At 39.6% G+C, this 25,114-nt stretch overlaps 1 protein-coding gene across 1 annotated transcript; it reads left to right on the plus strand.

The window, feature by feature from the left end:
• Positions 1-396: 396 nt before the first annotated feature.
• LOC306870109 (ectoderm-neural cortex protein 1-like) lies at positions 397-13,094 on the plus strand. The gene is made up of 4 exons (XM_079417180.1): positions 397-731; positions 1,962-2,261; positions 2,701-4,225; positions 9,045-13,094. The coding sequence occupies exons 2-3, from the start codon at positions 1,968-1,970 to the stop codon at positions 4,180-4,182; spliced, it is 1,776 nt and encodes a 591-aa protein (XP_079273306.1). The 5' UTR covers positions 397-731; positions 1,962-1,967; the 3' UTR covers positions 4,183-4,225; positions 9,045-13,094.
• The last annotated feature ends 12,020 nt before the right edge of the window (positions 13,095-25,114 follow it).

The following is a 25,114-nucleotide window of genomic DNA, read 5'->3' on the forward strand; positions in this document are numbered from 1 at the left end:
AACCTAGTGTGTGCATGGTAGTGCATCTCAGACTAATAATGAGGAATAAAGTTTAGGCTGGATGCATATTGACTAGTTGATTGAAATGACTTGAACTTGAAAAAACAGCAATGCCACTGGAGTCGCTGTTTAAGTGCAGCTTTTCCTAAAAGGTCAGTTATATGAGAATTATACAGTAATGTATTCAGAGACTGAATACTTTGATACACACAAACCCCTTGGTGATATGCAGCCTAGTAAAATTCCTCTATTATTCTATTAATGAGCCCTACTACAATCTCCTTATCTTTTTCACGGCCAGTTCATCGGTTTATCTCCTCCCACATTCTCTTAAAGAGCAGTAACGCTCCGCCTCTTTCTTCCTCCTCTAAAAGCAGTTCACACCCGTCAGCTGTTCACTATTGAGACCAGCACACACACACACACACACACGGTGGCGGGGCTGCTGTGTGACGATACGAGCCAATGTGGTTGTGCACCGTAGTCGCAAAGATAGATGAACTCAAGCAGTTTTCTCTTTAACTCAGCAGCAATACACCAAACTGCATTACGTTAAAAGCAAGTGGATTAAATTACTCTTCATTTGTTTATTCTGTGGTTTATCCACGCGACATCGGACGCTGTTGCCAGAGCGTCTAGCGCCGCCAGTATTGTGACTCTGCACGCGTCTCGTTGTGGCATGTTTGTGGGCCAAAGCAGACGGAACTGAAGTCCTCATTGCTCCTGAACAGGTAATAAATACGCTCTGTATTTTCATAAATGTAAATGCAATATTTAGTTACCCTGTGTTGCTTCTAGGGCATATTACATAGGACATTAAAGCATGTGAAAATATTAGAAAGAAATACACATTTAAAGCATTAAATAATTATTCTAGTCATTTATTTTAAAATGAAGTTTGAATGATACAAATATTTATCAAAATAGTGATGTCACTGCACGAATGTTGATCTGTTATCATTAAAAATTAGTTTTCTTTAACAAGAAGTGTGGTGTTTGAAAAACACTTTTTGAATGGAGCCTACTTGTCATTACACTCCTTAATGTAACTGATTGTTTACGATTTATCATAAACGTATCATTGACACAACATTGCTATTCGTCAGTGTTATGTTGCAAAATAATTAATAGCCAGTGTCAGCACAGGGTTTCTGTCTCTTGTACTTCACAGCTATGGCCAATATAAATGGATTATTGGACTGTATCAGGTGTGATACATCAGCGTTGCTTGTGTGTCCTTAATGTATTTAGCCAAGTTCAGAACTACATTTTGCCTCTGCACAACATTAGTGGAAACACAATTAAATTCTCCCTGGAGGGATGTTGACAGCCAGCAGGGACCGGGGGGCGTGTATCTGTTACATGGAAATTCAGACTGATTGGATTTGAATGTGCACCATATAGGTGACCAGATGGTAGTTAGTGACATTGGCACACTTAGTGTTGACTCTGTGCCTGGTTCTCCACTCTTTGTTCGTTTTTCCACAGTGAATTTTCAGGCAGGGGTGTTTACTTCTGAAAGTTATTCCCCCTCCTTATTCGTCTGCCTTTGAACACCTGGTAATGATTAGGCTCCCTTGAATTTGTTCGCCTTCCAGTTGGCTAGACATCAGAGAGGCTTCCAGTGGGTTTTTTTATGTTGTGTTTGCAGAATTACATCATCTTCTCTACCTTCATGTTGATGTTTGGCATGCTCTTTTGCTGATACTGATCATATCACTGTTCAAAACAATGTCAGTCAACTTCTAGAATGGACAACAGAGGTTATTTAAGCCACAGCAACATGCCAGTTGTCACACGGGTACACAGGTGCTATTAAAATATTTTGTCTTTCATCCTGTGTGATTTTTAATTGTCTAAAAAGATTAACAGCACACATTCCCTGTAGAAAAAGTTATTTGTGATCAGTTTTATTCTTGCATCTTTTGTAAACGGAACAATTTTTCTCTCTCTTTTTTCAGGATTCAATGAAAATGTCGGTCTGCGTCCACGAGAACCGCAAGTCTCGTGCCAGCACGGGCTCTATGAACATCTACCTGTTCCACAAGTCCTCGTATGCCGACAGTGTGCTAATGCATCTGAATGCTCTTCGGCAGCAGAGACTCTTCACCGATGTTCTGCTCCATGCGGGAAACCGCTCTTTCCCGTGCCACAGGGCTGTGCTGGCCGCCTGCAGCCGCTACTTTGAAGCAATGTTCAGCGGAGGGCTGAGAGAGAGTCAGGACAGTGAAGTGGACTTCAGGGACTCCATTCATCCAGAGGTACCGGGGAAGTGCTTGAATTTGTATAGTCAAAGAGTGTGAAAGGGATAGTTCAGCCAAAAATTAAAATTCTGTTATTTACCCACCTCATATGGTTTCAAACCTGTGTGATTTTCTTCTGTGGAATATAAAAGATGTTTTGAAGTCTTTTTTCCTCCCATTGTAGGACAAAACAAAAACGTCAAAATACCATCTTTCGTGTTAAATAATGGTTTGAAATGACATGAGTAGATGACAGAAATCAATTATGTCATTGTAAGATACTGTAATGTACAACACGCTATTAATTGAAGAGCGCTGAAAAGTAGCTCTGGGGTTGAACATCAGGCTCTTGCAAATCAATAGTTTAATGTTTTTGAAGTAACTCGTATTGCAGTTTGACTGTAAAATTAGAGTTTGTCACTTTTAGGTTAACTTTGCATTAACTCTGCTTGTCTAGGTATTGGAGCTCCTTTTGGACTATGCCTATTCGTCACGAGTGATAATAAATGAGGAGAACGCGGAGTCTCTCCTTGAGGCTGGTGACATGCTGGAGTTTCAAGACATCCGTGATGCTTGTGCCGAGTTCCTGGAGAAGAACCTTCACCCATCCAACTGCCTGGGCATGCTACTGCTCTCGGATGCTCACCAGTGCACCCAGCTGTTCCAGCTGTCCTGGAGCATGTGCCTCAGTAACTTCCCTGCTATCTGCAAGACTGAAGAGTTTCTCCAGCTGCCTAAGGACATGCTGGTCCAACTGCTGGCACACGAAGAGCTGGAAACCGAGGACGAGCGCCTGGTCTACGAGTCGGCGCTTAACTGGGTGAACTACGACCTTGAGAGGAGGCACTGTCACCTTCCGGAGCTGCTCCGTACTGTGCGTCTGGCTCTCCTGCCTGCAATTTTCCTCATGGAGAACGTCTCTACGGAGGAGCTCATCATCGCACAAGCTAAAAGCAAAGAGCTGGTGGACGAGGCCATCTGCTGCAAACTGCGCATTTTGCAAAACGACGGCGTTGTTAATAGTCCTTGCGCCCGGCCCCGCAAGACCAGCCATGCCCTTTTCCTGTTGGGTGGCCCCACGTTCATGTGCGACAAGCTCTACCTGGTGGACCAGAAGGCCAAAGAGATCATTCCAAAGGCAGACATCCCCAGTCCTCGCAAGGAGTTCAGCGCCTGTGCCATTGGCTGCAAAGTGTATGTGACTGGTGGCCGGGGCTCAGAGAACGGTGTGTCTAAGGACGTTTGGGTGTATGACACATTACATGAAGAATGGTCCAAAGCGGCTCCGATGCTGATAGCACGTTTCGGTCACGGTTCTGCTGAGTTACGCCACTGCCTGTATGTCGTTGGAGGTCACACAGCTGCCACTGGCTGTCTGCCTGCATCACCATCTGTGTCCTTGAAGCAGGTAGAGCAGTTTGACCCAGTTGCTAACAAGTGGAGCATGGTGGCACCGTTGCGAGAAGGAGTTAGCAATGCTGCTGTCGTCAGCGTAAAGCTGAAGTTATTCGCTTTCGGTGGGACGAGTGTGGCCCACGACAAGCTGCCTAAAGTTCAGTGCTACGATCCCTCAGAAAATCGCTGGACGGTCCCAGCATCCTGCCCACAGCCGTGGCGCTACACCGCAGCTGCTGTTCTCGGCAACCAGATCTTTGTAATGGGAGGCGACACAGAATTCTCCGCTTGCTCTGCTTACAAATTCAGCAGTGAGACTTATCAGTGGACTAAAGTTGGAGATGTTACGGCAAAACGAATGAGCTGCCAAGCGGTGGCCTCTGGAAACAAACTTTATGTAGTGGGTGGCTACTTTGGTACACAGCGCTGCAAAACCCTGGACTGTTACGACCCCACGCTGGATGCCTGGAACAGCATCACTACCGTACCATATTCCTTAATCCCCACTGCCTTCGTCAGCACCTGGAAACACCTCCCAGCATGAAGCACGCCTGTTCTCCCCTGTGTGACCCTACTGTTCCTACGAGGTAGGTCATGAAGAATTACCAGGCTTAGTAGGCATGTAACTTTTTTTTGTCCAATTACATAAAAGGATGAAATTAATAGTAGTACCATATGAGTAATCTAATGATAGCAGAGTTTTTAATCTACAGTATTTATCTTCGTTAATATTTTTTAAAGTAATAATTTAATAACACTATAAAATGTCATCTTTATCAAATGTCAAAATCTAGTCAGGGCATCCTATTTTCATACTGTTCATCATAAAGTTGTGATGTTTAAATTAATTTAAAATGAAATGGCCCTTCACATAAACTGTTTTATTTTAAATGTAATTAGAAAAAATAGTATATAATTTTAATATGTTCTATTTATCAGTGATCATTTATCAGACTTAACATGTAATTATTGGCTTATTATTGGCCAGAATTTCTATATCCCTGTCTGTATATTTGGGCATTTTATGTATTACTAGGATCAGTCTCGGTTTCATTCCATGGTGGACATTCATCCAGAAAATCACATTGTTGTTTACATTCTGTCTACAAGTGTATGAGCTTATCTTTGCATGGTCAAAGTAGTTTGTAAGGACTGAAATAGATTTTGAGAGAATTTTTTCTTTGGAACGCAATGGATTTTCAGAGGAATGAGATTCTCCCAGCCCTTGTTAGTTAAGGTTGTGAACCTGTTCAGATAATGTTTGCTAATTATTTGTTTTCCCAAACACATTGAAAAATTCCTGTGAACAATATTACACCGCTCTTTGTGTGTTCATATGCACACGGAATTTGGATATAGAGGTTTCATTTATCCCTCATGATCTGCCTCATGCATACATTGACAAAAAACCTTAAAATCAATAGCAAATGAAATATTGACAGAACAATTAGATTGTCTTAGGAAGCAGAGAGGAAAGAAACGGCAAGGCAGCATGCTGTGAATATCAACCATGTCATCACAGCCCATATGCAAAATCAGATATCTTTTCAGTCTATCAGTTCCCCAGTGCTTTTTTTGTGTTCTTTCTCGTTCCTTGACTGGTGGTCTTTTTGCTGCTTTCCATCTTTGTTTCTTTGAAGATATTCTTCTGTTGTGTATGTAGGTGTACTAATCTCAGCGTTTCACTTTAATCGATAACTTTCAAAGCTGGTGCATTAATGGAAGTTTTATAATAGGTTGCTACAGATATCACGTCTCCCGAGAGTTCATAAAAATAGTGGCTATTAAGCATTGAGCCTTGCTCAGTCTCCAGGAAAACAGGCTTCGGTCACAGCAGGACTGCATCGGAAAAGGGCATCGTGCTTTCCAGTATCTACCTCTCAGAAGTGATATGCCCAGCGATGCAGTGTGTGTGCGCGCTCTGTCTGGTCTGGCTGATATGGAGACTGCTGTATCTGATCAGTCTTCAGACTGTGAGGGAGGAAAAAAATATATAAATCCTTGCTTGAGAGAATTCAAAGCCTTGGTCTTTGAGCTGGAGAATGAGGCTCCATACACCCACCAGAAAAAGATGCTAGGTCACACCTGAATTTCAGTGTGCATGTGGGCTTATGCAAATCTTCACATGTAAAATTTAGATCCAGAGTAAAACATTGTGTGTGTGCCTCTGTTGTGAGGAGGCAGCTTGCGGTAGGGCTGAATGAGTTATGAGTGTGCAGTGAGGGGCGTTGCACCGAGGGTAATTGAAGCAGAATAGAAGACCTTTATTGTTCCTGAGGGGGAAATTTGTTTAAGGGTGGAGGAAGGAGGAAAGAGAGGTAGGGCAAACATGGAAGGAGGGAGAGCTCGGAGAACAGACAGAGAAAGAAACGGGGAGGTGTGTTTAATTTGGATGAGCAGCAGTGTGTTGACGACATGGAGCATGCTAGCATGAAGTCTGAGCAAACTTCTGTACCTTTGCAGTATGGTTACAGCAGGCTCTTACATTGTTTAGCTACAGTCTTTGTGTGTATGTGTGTGTGTATATATATATATGCGCTAAAATGCGTAATCAAATATTGATTAAATGGACATTGTACATCACCACTGTCTCTCTGGTTAAAGGTGTGGTCACATTTACAGTTGTTCAGTGAATTTTCACAGGAAATTCAGTCAGTTTAATAGGAACGTACATAGTCTGTAATTTTTTTGACGGTGTAAGATTTCCCCATGTAGATTCAGCATTGGTTTAAGTTGATCAAATATCATACAATTTCTCATGAAATTTTGCAAATGTGACCACACCTAACGCATGTACATGCTGGATAAAGCAGTGCTACAATCCCATTATGTAGATCTGATTAAAGCATTTATATGATTTAATTGTAAGATGTAGCTAGCTACTGTGATTGGTTAATCATTGATGAAATAAAGATGGTGGAATGAACATACTTGTTTGAAATGCATATAGATATAAAACAGTGTCTAGTAAAACAAAAGTGAGTAAGGTCAGAGATCAGTGTAAAACCCACTCTTAACTTTAGCATAAGTAAATGAGATGAGGTAATTCAGATTAATCATAGGTGTTGTTTTCCATAAACTGTATGCATTGCCAATCACCGTGTTTTGCAGTTTGCTAAAATCCTTCCGATTCAGTCTGAGTTTAGGTGCAAAAATCAATCTGAATGCATTTATATTCTGTGAGTATAACAGTGGAAAATAAGAACATTTAGGCAATATTTTCAGTGAAAAACAAAAACTGAGGCAGTCCTCCACACTCATTCCATTCCTGACCTTTCGGCACTGGTCATTTAGCTTCGCTTTTAAAGTCTCCATGTTCGTGTGAAATGCCGCCCACCTTGACAGGGCAGTTCATTTCAAAGTGGTGGTCCTGCCTTTGTTCATGGAGCCATTCCTATGCATTTAAAAGACCATGAAGTGTTCTAAGCAAGCGTCCTCCCTACTAACAATGAAGAGCCTCACTGCTGGCCAGAGGAGTGGGAGGAGAGAGAAGACAGAGATGAGGGGAGAGGGGGAGCACTGGATAAGGGAGGGTAAACAAAGATTTTCAGTCTTGCTCTTTCTTCTTTTTTCTCACACTCAAACTCCTGCTATCTTTCTCCCATGGGAATGCATCTGGTTACAGAGAATCCTCCCTTTCCTACAGACACACTGCTCTCTTTATCTCTTATCTTTTCCCTCTCTCTGTGAAACCATTTTTTGTACAAATGTGCTGTTGAACTCTGCAAAGGTTCAGTGATGTTCTTTGCTGAAGTATTTCATTATACCAGAACAGACAGAATAACTAACTACATATCTGTATGTACAGTTTTTTTTTGTTTGTTTTTTCCCCCTAAAAGATGGCCAACTACAAATAGCCTCAGTCTTCAGCAGTTTGGATAGAGGGTCCATGCTGTGGGATTCTTTTTGTCAAACTGAAAATTTTAGTCATAATCCTCTAAAATTAGAACATCTGTTTAAAAACGTAAAGTAGTGATGGATCGAAATGCCAAATAGTTGACTTTTGAGTTTCACAAATTGAATTTAATGTTAAGTAAATAAAATTATTTACAATATGGTTCAAAAATTTTGGAAATAGTTTATGGTATTATAATTAAAAATTACTACTTTGTTTTAATTTTTTTACTGTGTTGGCAAAGCTAATTTTTCAGCAGCCTTTACTCCACATGTGTCACATGATCCTTTAGAAATCATTCTAATAGGCTAATTTGGTGCTCAAAAATGATTTCTCAGTATTGTCAACGTTGAAAATGGTTGTGCTGCTTAATATTAGTTAATAGTGATCATTTTTCTCCAGGATCTTTTTGATTAATAGACCGCAAAGAAGGTTAAACATTTTCTTTAAAGGACAGGGAGAGATTTGCTCAGTTAAAAAATAAAATAAAAAATAGAAATCATGGAAAATATCCACCATGTTAAAAACGAAGCTTGTATTTTGCTGCGCGTGTGCGCGAGTGTGAGCTGCACATACGCGTGTGTGTTCATGCCAGGCTTGTGTTTGGCGGGTGTTGGAGTGGAGGGAGGTCATTAGCCTAAGCTGTGTTAATTCACCGTCAACTCCATGCTGCTTAGATGAAGTGCCACGGTTCACCGAACATTTTGTTTTCAAAAGCAGCTCTGCAGAATCTACACTCAGGCGGCCCTGGGATCGGTGGAGGGATGGATTTGGCTTTGCCCCCTTCCAGTCTCGTTGGGCTTCTGTTTGAGTGGGTTTTAATTGGCAAGCGATTCTTCTGTAACTGCAGGGCTCTGCTGCCCTTTACTGTCATTTATATGAACTGTATGCACAACTTAAAAGAAGAAAGTGGGAGTTGGGAAGGAAAAGAGAGAGAAAATGTCTGCTAACGACTTGATTTGGTCGCTCTGGGGGTCTTCAGCTTTCAAATGATCACCTCCACTTCATTTTTCTCCTTTATTCTAAGCTAGAGGCCCTTAGAGGGAATATGTGACTTCAGAATGTGTAAAACAATAGTACAGACAAAGCCAAAGAGGAAAAACATACTGTACACAATGGAGAGAAGAGGAAGCCTTTGTTGCACAACATTCAGTTGTGCTCTAGGTTCCTAAATGTGCCTTTTGTTAATCGAAATAATACCATTAATGATCTGACTGAATGCAGTATTTTAAAGAGTGCAGGTCTGTGTGTGTGTATTATAATGCCTTGTCTGCTGTTGAACAGGTGTGAGGGTCTGATCTGTTATCTTCTTTTGTTTTCCTTGAGGGGAAAAAAAAAAGATAAGGAACAAATGGTCTGGTTCAGTGTCTGAATTTATATTTGTGAGATGTTATTCTTTCCTGAAATGCATGTGTGAATGTGTGGCATAAAGGTGAAGTTCTAGTCTAGCTTTCAAAAGTAGAATGAGATATTGAAATTCCTAATGTTTTTGTTGTCTTATCTTTCCACAGAATTCTGTGTCCATTTGTCGATATTGTCTACTGGATTCCAACTGTGAAGAAACGCTATAACCTTCCTGTGCAATTTTATGAAGAGACTTTCTCCCTTAAGATCTAGCCTAAATATTGTGTACAAAGTCCAGTTGCAAAGCTTTTTTTTTTCTGCTGCAAGTTTGCCAATTTTTTAACTTCCTGCTTGGAAGTTTTAAGTACATTGATGTATCATCCTTCATGTTGTGGAGTATCAGAACTTGGGCCTCACCGTGAAAAAGAACTGCAACGAACCCTGAAGTCCAGTCCGTTTTCATCGTAACCAGCATAATCATCATCTTCGTCCCCCACGTTTGTGTACTCTGACCGTTTTTGTACAATGCTGATGACATGCAAGCTAAAATAGACATGTATGCCTGTCTTAATTTGTATACTGCATGAAGGCTGAGTGGAAGCTTTTGATTGGGAGAACAACAAGACTCTCGACGCATGATTGGAGATGTTAAGATACTCCAGGAAAAGTACCTCATGATATGTATCTACCTTTTCTTCTCCCATGTTGATGTTAAAATAGACCTTGTTCAGAAGAAGAAAGGCTGATACGGACTCCTAATGGACTGATAAACACAAAAAAGGACAGAAGGAAACATGAGCAAGCATTTTAAGTATTTGTCCTTCACACGTCTGTACGAGGAGGGACAGGCTGATGCTGAACTGTTCCTGTTGAACAGACCTTAGCAGCTTGGTGTGAAAATGGACACGGGCACAGTGTGTCCCAAGGTACACATGCCAGCTGTGCGTTTGCGACACAAGTGAGTGCGGGAGAGGCATGTCCCAGCATGTCCGTCTGACCCCACTCAACACTCAATCATACTCCCACCCCCTCAAAAATAAACAACGTGAGCATGCCCTCTGAGAAAGCACCAACACACACGTCCGACTACAGTTTTACATTTCTCCTGCACAAGACTTCAACTGTGTGAGACGCTTCTGATTTGCCGTTTTTGCCTGTACTATTCTAAGCACATACAGTCACGTAAACGTGAACGACAGAAGGAGGGAGAAAAGAGGTGAGAGTCATTTCGTCACCCTTGCAAGGGAATGTAGTCTCTATGGCAACAACAACGAAACTGTAAATTTAAAAAAAGTGCAAGAAACTGGTTGTCTGGCTTCACGTTTCAGTGTCTATTAATAGTCTTAATTTATGATTTCTTTTTAAGCTGTATGTTTTGTTTGATCCATTGTGTATTAACAATATTTCTTTTTTATTTATTGTTAATTTTTCTGCTTGCATACATGTTTGGATGTGTAGAAGTTGACAGGTTTTTGTACCGTGCATGGCCCAGAACGCTCTGTGTTCCTGCTGCTCTTTTGCACATTTACATAAGGTCATTTTGACTGAGCTGGTGGAATTTGTAATAGTCAGCGAACTCTTGAGCCTCTTTCTCATCTGATCGAAAACAAGGAGGCTTGGAGGTCAAAGGTCGTTGACAGGATAAGAATGGGCCGAATGACGTCAAGAGGTTCGGATTACCCAGGGTGGGCAGGTCAGCAGATGGGAGAGTTGGGTAGGGGTTTTGAGAGTTTGAGGGGATGGCTTTCTTCAAAATGAAGGGCCAATTCACCCAAAAATGTACTCAATCTCAAAATTGTCATTTTTGGGTGAACTATCCTTTTAAATTTTACCCAAATGAATCAGGTTCTTTAGATTAAGTAATTGAGATGTGCTGATGTGCTTTAAACACCAGTCAATTCTAGTTGTGATGGTTCTCTGACCTGCATCAACTGTTTGTGATCTTATACAATATAGAACGACCTCAAACCTCCATCAAAAAAGCGTTACGTTTCGCTCAGTGCTTTCGATCAGTGACCCCATGCCAAACTGGGGCCAGTATTCAGCCTCTGTAACTCTGCTCTGCATCCATCACTCTGTCAGTACTAAAACTCAGACTGACACAGGGTATCTTTGGGTTGTAAGGGTCCTGTAGTGCAATCTGAGGAATGTGACATCCGCAGCTGCTCTCAGAACAGCTGGAACTGTCACCAGCATGTTGCAACTTCGACTGTCCCATACAGTTCAGCAGTGCTGTTAACATGATTGAATTAGGAATGTGTCACAGTCACTTTGCTGGATGCACTCTTAAAAACACTGGTTCTAAAAAGGATTTTTCACAGTGATGCCATAGACAAACCATTTTGGGTTCTTCAAAGAAGATTTTCGATGGATAGATTACCCAGATTATCTTTTTTTCTCAATTCGGAAATAACTCTGGCTGCAGGGCTTTCCAACGTGCTTTACAGACCTCTGAAACAATGGAGGACACTGTGCACGGTGCCAGTTTGTAGCTAGCTGGTTAGCACTGGAAGCTAACACACGAAGGGTCACCACCAGTCTTTGCCGAAGATCAATCGGCATGCCATGGGTATACTGATGCGAAATGAAAGGCTGTAAATGGCGAACCAAATCATTGAATCGACTTGCTGACATGCAAAAATATCAGAAATGCATCATGTCCCGCATTTGTTTAACAGGCATGACAAATTCTCCATCCTGTTGTCTCGTTTGGTGCAATAGTCCTACAGGCCATCTTCTCCTCTTCCGCTGTAGTCGCTTTTTTTTTTTGTCATTTTAAACGAATTATCTGTTCTTCGATGTTTAACAACTGAAGCTGCAAAAGTAGTCACTTTCTATTACCACCATCACTGCTTCTTCGGCTTTTGACTTGATACTATGGGTTACACCAGCAACATGCCTGTGGACACTGCATCCTAGCGGTCTGCATGTGTAATCGCACGTTGACGCGGACAACGACGCAGAAGTATAAATTAAAACCAACGCATAGCCTATGGCATAGCATAAATCAGGCTTTACACTGTGTTTACATTGGACATGAACGATGCGTTACAACAAAAGCAAATAGAGCCCATTATAAACTGCAAAGCTGTCTACACTGGTTGCGACATGACAGACTAAAACGTGTGCTCCTTTATGTTTCTGACACCCTTCACGCGCTTTGGCTACTTCCGACAACAGTACAAATGGATTCTGAACTTTTGTTTCGCATTCATTGTAGACGGCGAACTATGTAGACCGTGTTCATATGAAGAACAGTTCTAACAATAATCTAAAGAATAAAGAACCTCAATACAAACCTTTATTTTTTTTAAGAGTGGATAGTTGCTACAGCCTGTGACATAAAAAGTGATTTCATTGGGCAAATTTAATGACTAAAATGGTGTTTATTATGATAAAGCTGAATCCCAAAGGTCTTGAAATAACAGCGATGTATACATAAGGGCAAAGACCATAGTGCTACATTAGTTTGCTACACTAGCTGTTGTGACAACACTGTTCTACGTGCTACAAACCAATTATATAGCTTTAAATGAATAGAATATAGTATTCCATGATGTTCAATTGCACAGTGACTGCAAAGTTGAAGGAAAGCCCTGAGAGAGGAAAATCGGTAGCAAGCGTTTCACCCACAATCCCTCTTATCCCCTCCAGGAAATTCTTGCTTGTTCCGATTAGCCTTTAGGGTCTTACACCCCCTCTATCTTTGACCCCCTCCTTCCCCCTTCCAGAATACCTTTTCACAGAACACTGCACACTCTGACCTCCAGCCAATCAAAAAACCCCGTTCTGCCCCTCTCGCATAGCACAGTTGCCACAGCGAGGGTCAGCAATCATTGCCCCCTCTCCATTTGAACTAGTAATAGTAAAGTGTTTTGTTTTTCTTCTCTCCCTCTTACTCCTTTGCCCTCCCTACTTCCCTCTCTCCTCCTACTGAAGTGAAAGATTGATTCAGAGGTGACTCATAAGCCCGTGTGCATTTAGAACTCTTAAACGCTGTATGCCTTCACAAACAGACGCATTGCTAAAGCACTGTCAATGTTGGGCTGTACTGTTGTTTTTGTGGGTGTCATTTTTCTTTTCACTTCTATATTTGTCATATATAATTGTATTATTTTATCTCAACCACTGCGGTTAACGTTATTTTGTACAAGTGATTTTTTTCACAATGTGAAATTCATGGCTAAATAAAGATAAGAGTTTTTCCTCTTGATAGTATAAAAGCTTCTTGCATTATTCAGGTTTTCCTGACTTGTCAAAAATAACTTCAGTACATGCTTTTATGATCCTGAACTAAGTTTTTGTTTCTTTTATGTAAAGAAATTAAGCTTTTAATTCCAGCATGGCTTACTTTGAGCTCATTAAAACATTTCTCACATATCTGGCCAGCTTTATATGGCAGGCAGCACTTGTCTGTACTAAGTATTAAATGGGTGTGTGTTTATTAAGGGCCCCTATAAATGTACAGAAAAGGCTGAGATCATCTTGTCGTGTGTGCATCTGCGTCTGTGTCTGCAAGACAGGAAGTAATAGCCATACATGACCCATAAGATATTTTCGTTTTATTCCAGTGTTGCCGTGGCGACCCTGACCATTATCTGCAAACTCTGGCAGCTGATGTGAAACATGAAAATTTAAAAAGACCTCCTTCGCCACAGGCCTCCTTTTCTTGTCCTCTTTACATTTTTCATGGAAGTCCCTCCTACGTTCTTTATCGTCCTCTTACCTTGTTCCTGTAATTCCTTAATGGATATCAAATAACCATGCATGGTCTAACCATTCCAAACATTCTGCAAGAGGATAAGGATGGGCCTAATCACACCCTGAGAAAGCTGTAAAATTCACACTTACAGGCTCATATAACCCAAGTGATTATAATATATCTCCATGATAACATGTTGTCTTTGGATAATAAATAATAATGTTAATATTGGAGATATTATATGGATTGTGTAATGGCATGGTCATTTCCTCCCATCAAAACTAATAATGTATAAGCAACACTCTGCATATACATGCAATAAGCACAGTCATGTGATATCGTGTCCCTCAAGTTCTTGTTGCCAGGCAACATGTCTGTCAGTTCCAGAGACCTGGCACATACGCTGTGTTTTCTGCCATGGTAAGAGCCTCCTTGAGATGTCACGTCGTCTCTTGGCCAATAATAGGTTGCTCTGAGTGAAATCTGATCCAATCATCAATCAGGTGTAGAGCACCTTTCTATTCAGCCAATGGCTATAATAAAAATAGCAGACTAATTGCAAAACAAGTGTGTATTTCTCTGATGGCATTCTCTAATTAACAACACTCATGGCCAGTCTTAAACCCTTATCATTCAGTGTGCTTTCTTAACGAGATAGTTCACCCAAAAATGAATATTCTGTCATAAATTACACATCCTCGTGTCGTTCCATACCTGTAAAACCTCTGTTCTTCTTTGGAACACAAATTAAGATATTTTAATGAAATCCGAGAGCTTTCTGACCCTGCATAGATAGCAACGCAACTGAAATGTTCAAGGCCCTTAAAGGTAGTAAGGACATAATTAAAATAGTCCATGTGACATCAGTTATTCAACAATAATTTTACGAAGCTACCAGAATACTTTTTGAGTGCAACGAAAATAAAAATTATTATTATTCAACTATTTTTCTCCTCCACGTCACCATCCGCCCCCATTCACGAGAGTACCATGGCACATGCATCAGAGAGCTCTCGGATTTCATCAATATCTTAATTTATATTCCAAAGATTAGCGAAGGTCTTACGGCTTTGGAACAACATGAGGGAGAGTAATGACAGAAATTTCATTTTTTGGTGAACTATCTCTCTAAGTTTTGTGAGCTGAATAATGAATGATCCATAAACTTACAGAAAGACTTCATACTTTATAAACAAAGCAAACCATACAGTTTATATTTACAGACTTTTTCATAACTTGAATTATTTGTTATTGCCAAATTCGACACTTTTGTTATTTGCTTGATTTCTTCTACTTAGATGGCGTCGCGCCAGATAGCCATGCCCACACCAAAACCTCATTGGACCGAAATTCCAAGTAGGGCTCGCTGCAGCCCACAAGATCCAGGGGGCGTGGTTGGATCCACATCTAGGGGGTGAAGACTGGTAGGTTTAGGGGTGGAGATGGGTGGGTTTAGGGATCAGGGGGTGGAGATGGCTAGGTTTAAGTAAATGTAAGGTGGGAGGAGTTGGATCTGGATCCAACTACGCCCCCTGGATCTTGTGGCCTGCAGCGAGACGCTCCGCTTCCTAATCATGACATAATTAAGCGTCAAACCGGACAAGGAGTTTAGGATCGGATATTTTATGAGAAATCTCTCGAGTACAAAGAAAATCATAAAAAGGATGATGTCTGGTGAAGAATCACGGCAGTCACGTGTTTTAGTTTTACACTACTGTAGTGGGTTGTGACCATAGACTGTAAAAAAAGATGGACGACGCGTCTCCGCTTCCTTCCACTATAGAAAAGTGAAGCGACTACATCTCCGTATGGCCGCTGCCATGTTGAGTAAATGACGCCATTTGGAGCCCGAGTCTGCACAGTAGAGTCGTGAGGTGGAGCCGCAGAATCAAACTCCCGCCCAAACTCCCACAGACCCAATCAACCATAACGACACGCCCTGTTTTTATAGCATCAAATTACTAGCAAAAATCAAACTAACCACAAAAACGAACAATTGAACATATATCAGCGTGATAACAACTATCTTAAATGACCAAAACCATATTTCGGGAAAATTGTAATGGAAGTGTAATTTTATTTTTTTACTTTGACTGAAGTCCCATTCGTTTACATGGACAGGACGGGGTTTATGACCTGTACTGCAGCCAGCCACCAGGGGGCGATCAAAGAGCCCGCAGCTTCACTTTTAAGGACGAGAGAGACACACCCGGTTGTGACAGAGAGGACTGTTCTGATTGGCTGTGTTTGGTGGTCAATTGTGTCACGTCACGCTCCGTTTTCAGGCGCGAACACGATATATATCAGTCTGTTACAGTGCTAATATTTTCCCCGAGCATAAAATTGTGTTATAAGGAAATGGATATTCTGTACTGAACCTTGTGAGTGATATCAGTTTGAAACCCACAGAATAAATATATAATACATGTTTCAAAAACAAGAAGTTGAGTTAACGTTACATGCACAGAATCTTCATTATTAGCTAAACTAATCATTTCAGGTTCCATACCAAATCAGAACCGCCTATAATGTTACAGTCAGTCATGTTTCTGTCAGTTTCAGGGTTAAAAGCAAAATATATTCCCAACATAAACTCTAAGACCACACATATAGAAAATGCCCTTATATTGACCTTTGAGGAAGGTTAGCTGCCTTTAGCAGTGCCTGTTTGTGATCAGGCCCACCTGTAGCACATTAAAAAAAAAAGAGGAAGAGAGGAAAGAGAAAGTGGCCGTGTAAACAGAGCGATGGATGGAGAGAGAAGGCAGCAGAGGAGGGGTGGGTCTCAAGGGGTTTGTGATTGAGACCACACACAAAAGCCTGGAATCGTCCAAGCCTGTTCCCTCTCTCCGTTTCTCCTCCAGAGCCTGGCTGCACTCTTTTATTAAAGAGCTCTTTGGATCAGTATTACGAGGCCTGGCAGAGCTGAATATCCTCTAAACAGCTTTTTCCCCTCTCTTTTGCATATCTTCATCATTTGGTTAAGATTACCTACCAGCCACTGTCAGTATTATCCTGTGACTCTAGCAGAATTTTGACAGATTTTTTGAGTGATTAATGTTTGTATTTAATTTAATTTAGTTCAGTTTACATTTTAATGAAACCTTTGTATAATCAACTAGCTTCCCTTCATTTTCTAGAATTCAACTCTTTGTATGTGCACATTTTTTTATTTTTACACCACATTGTTATTGCTGTCTCATTTAAACTGCTGTCATGAACTGGAAACAGCTCATTATACATCAAAACACACTATCACCCTCTACATTAACTCCAGCACCTGCATGATAAAGGTCTGCTGTGATTATTTGATTGCGATAAACGGTGGTAAAATGTTGCTTAAATATCATTATTTTGTACTTGGATACTGTTTGATATTCATTGGCTTTGAAAACATAGCCAGGCCCAAAACCACAGCAACACACTGATTTGATGCTGTTTTTCAGGGCCAAAAAAGCTGTCAAGCTGTAAATCTTCTTTTTTTTTGCGGGGGGCAGGGGGTTGGAGAGTTAGTGCAGTTTCTCTAAACCCGTCTTCTCTCATTAATCCAAGAGCTGGTGAAAATGCTGGAGATACTCTGAGGATAGACAGGCTGTCATAACAGGAAACCTCATTTAAAATAACAGACTTGTGGAGTTTGCTTCACTGATCAGTGTGAATCAGTGACGGACACACAGCAGCATGAACTAGTGAATCTCCACTCCAGCTTGAAACTGAAATAAAGAAAAGAGAAATTTATCAGGTTTATTGACCTTTAATTAAAGGAGTGAATGCTAATGCATCAGCTGGCGTGAGCGGCTTCACTCTTATCAGTCTCTGCCATTCTCGTTAAAGACGCTGGTCTTTAACGAACTGGAAAAGTAATTACTGAGGGAGGAATGTTGTCAATATCAGCCTGCTCTGTTGCAGACATATATTGACTGTTTGCACTGTTGCTTTGATGAATTTAACATTAAATACTTGCCTAACGCTTAGTTAAGAAGAAGGGCTATGTACTTTACATGACATAATAAAACTGTCAATTTATGACTTTTATGTGCCAAAGTCATTGATTTTTTATCTACTTTACATTTTTAATCAAAACCAAACTTTCACTCTGATCAGTTCTTGTGGTGAAAATTGTATTTTAAGAGATATAGCAAAACAAAAACAAAATATATATATATATATATATTATTATTATTATTATTATTCAGTCAAAGGGGGGATGTTCACGCTTAAGCTGAGTCTTTTATGCCCAGCACGCCAAATTCATTTGTCATATCTCACGCTGGGATAATATGGACCAGTGAACTTGTAAAATAGTTATTGTGTTGCACTTTATAGAAAAGAGGAAATTATGTCATGTCTCTAAAAGAACACTAATTGGCTATTTAATTTTTATGTTGGACAAAAATAAAATAAAATATGCTGTATACTGTCAGGTTCACTAAAAGTTTATATTTTCATGTCATTATGTGGCTAGAACAAGATGCAAATAAGAAACATTTGCAATAGGCAGCCATTAAAGCGTGTGTGTGTGTGCGTGTGTGTGTGTGTGTGTGTGTGTGTGTGTGTGTGCAGGATGTGTAGGATGGACAGAAAAACAGACCAAATCAACAGCTTCCTTGCAACACCCCTCAGTAAAAAGTACTAATAAGAGGCGGTGTCCTTAATCTTAAGGGGTTGAATCGGTCAATGACGTATGAAAGTAGGATAGCCACTGTTAATGAGGCAGTGTAAAACACACACAAACCCAAAGGCAGCCTCCGAGGCACCAGTTTGTGTTGTTAATAGGCTAAAGCACCAGAGGCTTTGGATTCTTCACTGGGACTGCGGTCTGATGTTTGGGGGCCGCCTTCCCTTTCATCAGTTAAATGAGCTGCTCCCTAATTAGGCAGCACGCGAGCAGATGGAGTGTGTGTTTGGGTGGGAGGAGGAACCCGGAGAGTTTGTAATTAGTTAAGTATCATAGGAAGTCCAATACCTGTTTGGAATTATAACATTTTTTTGAACAATTCCTCTGCATGATACTTTACCTTGTGGCCTTTCTATTCAATGCACTTTCTATTCTCCTCCACAGTGCTCAAAGAAACACTACTGGGGATCCTTTTTATTATGTTTTGTCGTCTTGATTGTTGTGCATATGCGAGTATGTGCGTGTGAGTGCTGTATTTCCCATGGTGGCTTATTAACTGTAGGCTGTCGAGACAGGCTGCCAAGGCTCTCCAGTGAATGTTTCTTTGAATGTCTCCCTCTTCCCTTCTCTCTTTCAGTTTCTCTATTTCCCCCAACTCTTTTAAGGTATCAATGTATCTTTCTACTTTATTCACCTTTTATTTTTCCTGCCTGGTCTGGCTGTGTGTGGCTAAATAAGATCCAGAAACATTTTTTTTCCCCTCACTCGAACATGCCTTGCAAGTTGTAAAATAGAGGAATTTAGAGGTGTAAGCAGGGAACACAAACATGCATTCTGAGTGAAAAACTGATTTCTGAACAGATTTGCTTGATTGAGACCACACACATACAAATGGCAAAAGTCATATGGCAAACATACAACATAACTGGCACGCTCTCAGACAGCCACGTCTGCATTAGATTCTTGTGTACATGCATGTGTACACCCGATGGACACAATTCCACGACAGAGATTTAAATTAAGAGCTTACCCAAAAATGAAAGATGTGTCATCATTTACTTACCCTCATTGTTCCAAATTTGTGTGACTTTATTTTATTATTATTATTATTTATTTTATTTATTTTTTTTCATTTTTGTGGAACAAAAACACAAGATATTTTGAAGTACTTTGGTGGTCTAAAAATCTTTTGCTCATTAGAAGAAAGTAAGTCATACGGGTGAGTAAATGAGCGTTATTTTATTATTATTTATATATTTATGTTTTAGTTTTTAGTCATGCTTGTGAAATAGCATTAGTTTTATGTTTATTTTTTTAATAATTTTTTATAATTTCAGTTAAATTTCTAGTAATTCTATGTGCTTTTGACATTGTTATTTATTTTTAAAATAATACTTCGAAATACATTTATTTTAGTTTTAGTTCTATGTCAGTAATTGCATAAAATGTGTGTGTGTGTGTGTGTGTGTGTGTGTGTGTTTATGTGGTTTATGAGGACACAAATTTGTATAATGACATGGGTATGACAGAGGTATTACAATATGAAGGTGGTTTATGAGGACACTGCCTATGTCCCCGTAATTCAAAAGGCTTAAAAAACATACTAAATGGTGTTTTTTTGAAAATCTAAAAATGCACAAAGTCTCCTGTGAGGGCTAAGTTTAGGTGTAGGGTTGGTGTAGGGCAATAGCACACACAGTTTGTTCAGTATAAAAACCATTACGCCTATGGAGAGTCCCCATAAACCACAAAAACCAACATGTGTGTGTGTGTGTGTGTGTGTGGCAAATTGGTGGACAGCTGCAAAAGAACAACCCTTCACTGGACGCTGGACATCGCTGATGATTTGTTTAGTAAACGCCAGGGCTATTTAACAAGGGTTAACGATGATGTGTGTTTACACAAACAAATGTCTGCTGGATGAGTCAAATAATTTGAGTGAGATGAAAAACAAAGTGTACCGACAGTACACACACTGCAATCTGACACTATGTCTGGACCATCAGGACGGCATGTAAACAGGCCACACTCTTGGAAAACATCTCAACACTGAAGTGCCACACTATGGAAAAACTAACATCCAAGCAAATGCGCTTTCTCAGTGCATAGTTAGCCATCTCCACTGTTATGTTTCACTATGTTTTTGGTTCAATTCAGGTCACACGTTTAGCATTTGTGTTAGATGGATGAATGGATTAGAATGATTGATAGGATCGATAAATGTAGCATGCTTGAGTTGTTGAGGTGACCGTGTTTATGTTAGATTGTAATTGGCAGAAAACAATTACTGCACAGACGGTTTTATCCTAATCTTAGACTAATCCCTTGTTGTTCTGATATTAGCTTAGCAAGGGGCCTGATGTAGGTCAACGCTTCTGATGCTTGCGTGAAATGTGTTAGGTCACAAGAAAGACATGATGTTTGTTAGGAAAAAGATGGATATGAATGAGTTAATATGGATGAAAAGAGACTATATGGGTAAAATCTTTACTTTCATTTTATGATTAAATCTGATTAAATGAGAATATGGTTTAATATGAGCATAATATTCAAGATAGATTAAATTCTGCATATTGAATCATACTTAATCAAATGAAGAGTGACTTGAGAGTGTTTCCTCTCTGCACTAAAGCACACTTCAGCTTCCTTTGCTAAAAGCTTCTTTTGAGGCTAATTCCTTTTAAATTACGAGTGGACTCCTCTTTATGCAGTGTTTACGAGACTCTTATTTTCCAAGTATTGATATAATAAATCAGGAGTTTCTCAGATGTAATATAAATGATTATGTTTGTTTACTTTCCCGACTGATGTGAATCTGTCACAGAAATGACTCAAGCCTAACATTGATGTGATTCTACATTATTGTGTAGTTTGAGTGATGAGAGTCTCGCTGTGTGTCCTCCTACACCTCACTTCCTCCCATTCTCTCTCTCACACACACACACACACACACACACTGTGTTTCAATACTACAATACTGAGTAAACATTAACTTTTCAGTTATCAGCTGCGCTCTGTAGTGATAACATCCGAAGCGGGTGGTTTTATGAGCCGTATCTGTTAACCGGTCTTAACGACAGTAACTTTAGCTTTGTAAAAGCTCAAAAATGATGAAAGGTGTGAAGAAAGAGAGTTATATGTGTAAAGGCCTTATCATAAACAGCAGGTAACAGTGCACTGGTGGAAGCAGTGTCAATGAGCGATAGTATAGTGAGTGAGTTTCAATATGCTATGTTTTAGTTCCATTATAAAGATTAATGGGACAAAAGATCAAAATAGAATCTTCTCTTTCTCTCACTCACTTTCCTTTCATAACACTGTTCCTGAAGGAAGCAATAACCAAAGGTCAATGGCGTGGACATCTAATATTCCAGTGCTGATATTTTTATATGGTAATTTTTGCTTTATCCAGTTTCTGGAACACTGATTTTATGGCTTTTGACATTTACAACCAAAGTGATCTGAGTGGAAAAACAGACATTGAACTGAGAAAATTAAGCATGCCCAAGACAGACAGACGGAGAGAGAGAGGAAAGTAATGTCTTGTGTCACAGAGCCAATTAAATCCAGTTCCTCTTTCAAATGGTCCAATCACAGCTGGGGCAGTGGACCTAAATGGAGCTTTTGTCTCTGACCAGAAATCCAAGTCCTCTCTCATGCTGGAGGTCACATACCTGCTGTTCACAAATCTTTTTATTATCGTAATTGTATATGACCACACTAATGCATGTATTTAAAATATTTACAAAACACTTGAATTGTTCTGAGCAGTACCAGAAATTTGGCTTCTAACAATAGCAGAACCTTTTTGGTGTTAAATAGGACCTTTTTGTAAGGTTCGACAAAGAAGCATGCTTTTAAAAAGTGCTATAAAGAAACTTAATGATGCTATGAATAACATTTTAATAAGATTCATATTTATTTTCTGCTCTACTAGTTTGAGATTTGTATGTACATGAGGTTGTTTGGTTTAGTACTGATTGAATGATTATGCTTACATTATCCTTGCCTGCATATTATTGATACATTTGATATTATTTGTCCCTGTCAAATACACCTGAAAAAAGGAAATAAATTATTAAATAAATTATTCATATTACAAATACAAATAACCATCATTGCAAATAACTATTGCAGAAAAGGGGTTCTTCAGGATGGTATGATTCTAGCTGTAAAGAACCTTTTAAAAAACACTTTTTAGTGTATTTTATTTCTTATATTTTACATAAATATTTAAATTTTCACTTTTAAATGTTTCCATTTCTTAAAAAATACATTTATTTTTATAGTTTATTATATATTATAAAATGATAAGGTCATTTAAACACCTGAAACAGTGTTCTTTTATCTGATAAAGGTTATTATGGGCTGAGGAATACTTACATATTTGCTTGATTTCAATTTGTACACATCTGTTTATTTATTTTTATTTTTTTTACTTTTTTTATGGCTGGTGAAGAACCTGCTGAATTAAAATACCAGGTAAAAACAGATTTCTTGCATTGTTGCGTTCATATAATCTGTTGTTATTTACCATTTCTCAAATTCAAGCACCATTTTGCCACTTTTTTAATTACTTTTTTTTTTTTTTTTGGAAAAGCCAAGTTCAAAAATAAATATCATACCTAAAACATATCTTACATTTCATCATTGAGCTACCATTATCTTTCCCAAACAAACAACAACAAATAATCTTCATGATGTACTTTATATAAAAATAGTTTTTTTTTTGTTTAATATTTTAATGGCTGTTAAAAGTTTTTTTGTTTTTTTTATATTATTTTTTCATTTATTTGTTTGAAACACTCTCCTTCATTTATAGAGAATGAGAGCGGACAGTCTGAAGCTGCGTTTGACCGCTCCACACACAAACACACACATTTCATCATTTCCCATGCAGCCAAATACCAGACATGAGGCCCATTTTCCCAGATAAGGTTCTTCCTCGGAGGAATTCCTTCTGATCAGGTCTGGTCTGGTCTCTGCCTTTGGTGCTGCCTGTAGGGAAGCTGCTTTATCAGTTCACCCCAAGCATCTCCCCTGCCACACAGCTTACTCCTATCCCTCAGACAGCTGATAGTGAAATCAGACTCATCCGTCTCCCATCCTTCCTTTTAATTTTTTCTGTCCCTGCCTTGTTCTTTCTCCCCTTCCGTTTTTTGTACTTCAGTTATACAATTTCTCTCCCTCCCTCTTTCTCTCTCACTGATTCTGCATCTTAGATGTTACTGGGAGTTCACTTTTAGTCTCTCTGGCCCAATATCAGGAAGGTTATCCAAAGGTCATGACTTCATCTCCACATTTCCTGTAGCTGCAGGAGGATCATGTGTGTTGGCGCTCATGACTCTTGTAATTTCAGTATGTATCAGTCCTTGTTCTACAACAACAGTCCTGTTGTGTGACTTGTAGTACTCTCAGTACAGAGGTCAAAAGTCAGAGGTTAAAACAAGGGCCTTTACAGCCCCAGCGCTGCCATCCTGTGTCCTCCCATGGCCTTTCAGTGAGACCATATGGATTTTGGATTGCTAATTGTATTTCATTATGCCTAGTTTTGTTTGTATTTTTGTATTCCAGTAAATCGTATATGTAAATAACCAAAACCATTTGATTCTTTGTTTTTCAGTTGAGACTTGTTGAAACGTTCCATAGATAGAATTATATTTACAAAGCTGGTTACTTATTATTTATTAACCTGAAAGAGTAGTAGGAATGTGTTGCCAATCGATCTGATGATTACAGATTAACCATCTAACAGCAGGGTTATTCACATCCGTCTCAACTGTGTTTATATATGCTATTAAAAGACAATGAATCAACCAAAATGTTGATTTAGTTTACATGCATTTGAGAACAATGCCATCCAAATCTTTCCCTCTCGAGCCTTCTTTTTATCTGTTTTTTTTATTTTATGTTTGCCATGTCCGGCTGGCTGAGAGGCAGATAGATGAGTATGATGATATAGCAGTGAAGGACTGAGAAATTGTTTACGAAAATGAATTGTTAGTGCCTAAAGTCATAGGATGACTGTACTTAATTTGCTGTTGTGGGTGGATGTTTTGGGTGAGTAATTGAGCATGCACATGTGAACACTGCGTTCACATTCACAAATTATTTCTTAGAAGCGGGCGACAAGGTTTTTCATAAAAATATATAGCCTATCTTATCACTCGCTTCTAAGCACTTTTTTTGAATGAATGCACAGCCAGTGTGTTCACGTTCACACAAACATGCAAATTTACCCACCCATTTGTTAGCACCCCCCTTTTCCTCTTTAAATCACTAACATGTGTTTTGGAAAAGGGCCCCAGGCCAGACATTTTAAAGGCACCCAGACAAACCAGCTTCAGAGAGTCATCGACCGCAGACTGGAAACCTTTAGCCCAGCATCCTTCTGATGTGACAACAGCTGATTCCATAAACCCTCACGTACCAAAGACCTCCAGACCAGACTGCGTGTGATTCATGAGACATACACCGGGTCTGAGACTCTGCAGGGGCTTCATGTGCTCAGCATCATCTTGATCCAGGAACAGGGAGCTTTCGGTGAGCAATCACCACACATTACCAGACTGGGTATAAGTCAGCTCCAGGTAACTGGTCCTTTGTGAATTAGTGGACAAGTCTACAAGAAACAGAACCAGTGAGTCTATTAATTGCATGTCTAAAACTGGTCACAGAACTCAAAACCCTGTTTACACCTGAAGCTAAGATCTTTCATTGTATATATGAAGGGCTACATAAAGGTGTAAACGGTGTTCAAAACAGTGGTAGTCAAAAATGTATCTGACCTCTTTCGTTGTTGTGTAAATAGTAACCCGTTTTGATGCATCCTTGGCAACAACTAAATACTGCCTACTCAGCTGTCAGTCACTAAAACAATGGTTTTAAACTTTGCTGATGATGGTTAACTCATTGCT

Source organism: Barbus barbus (assembly GCF_936440315.1).
Source record: "Barbus barbus genome assembly, chromosome: 5".
NCBI classification, from domain to species: Eukaryota; Metazoa; Chordata; class Actinopteri; order Cypriniformes; family Cyprinidae; genus Barbus; species Barbus barbus.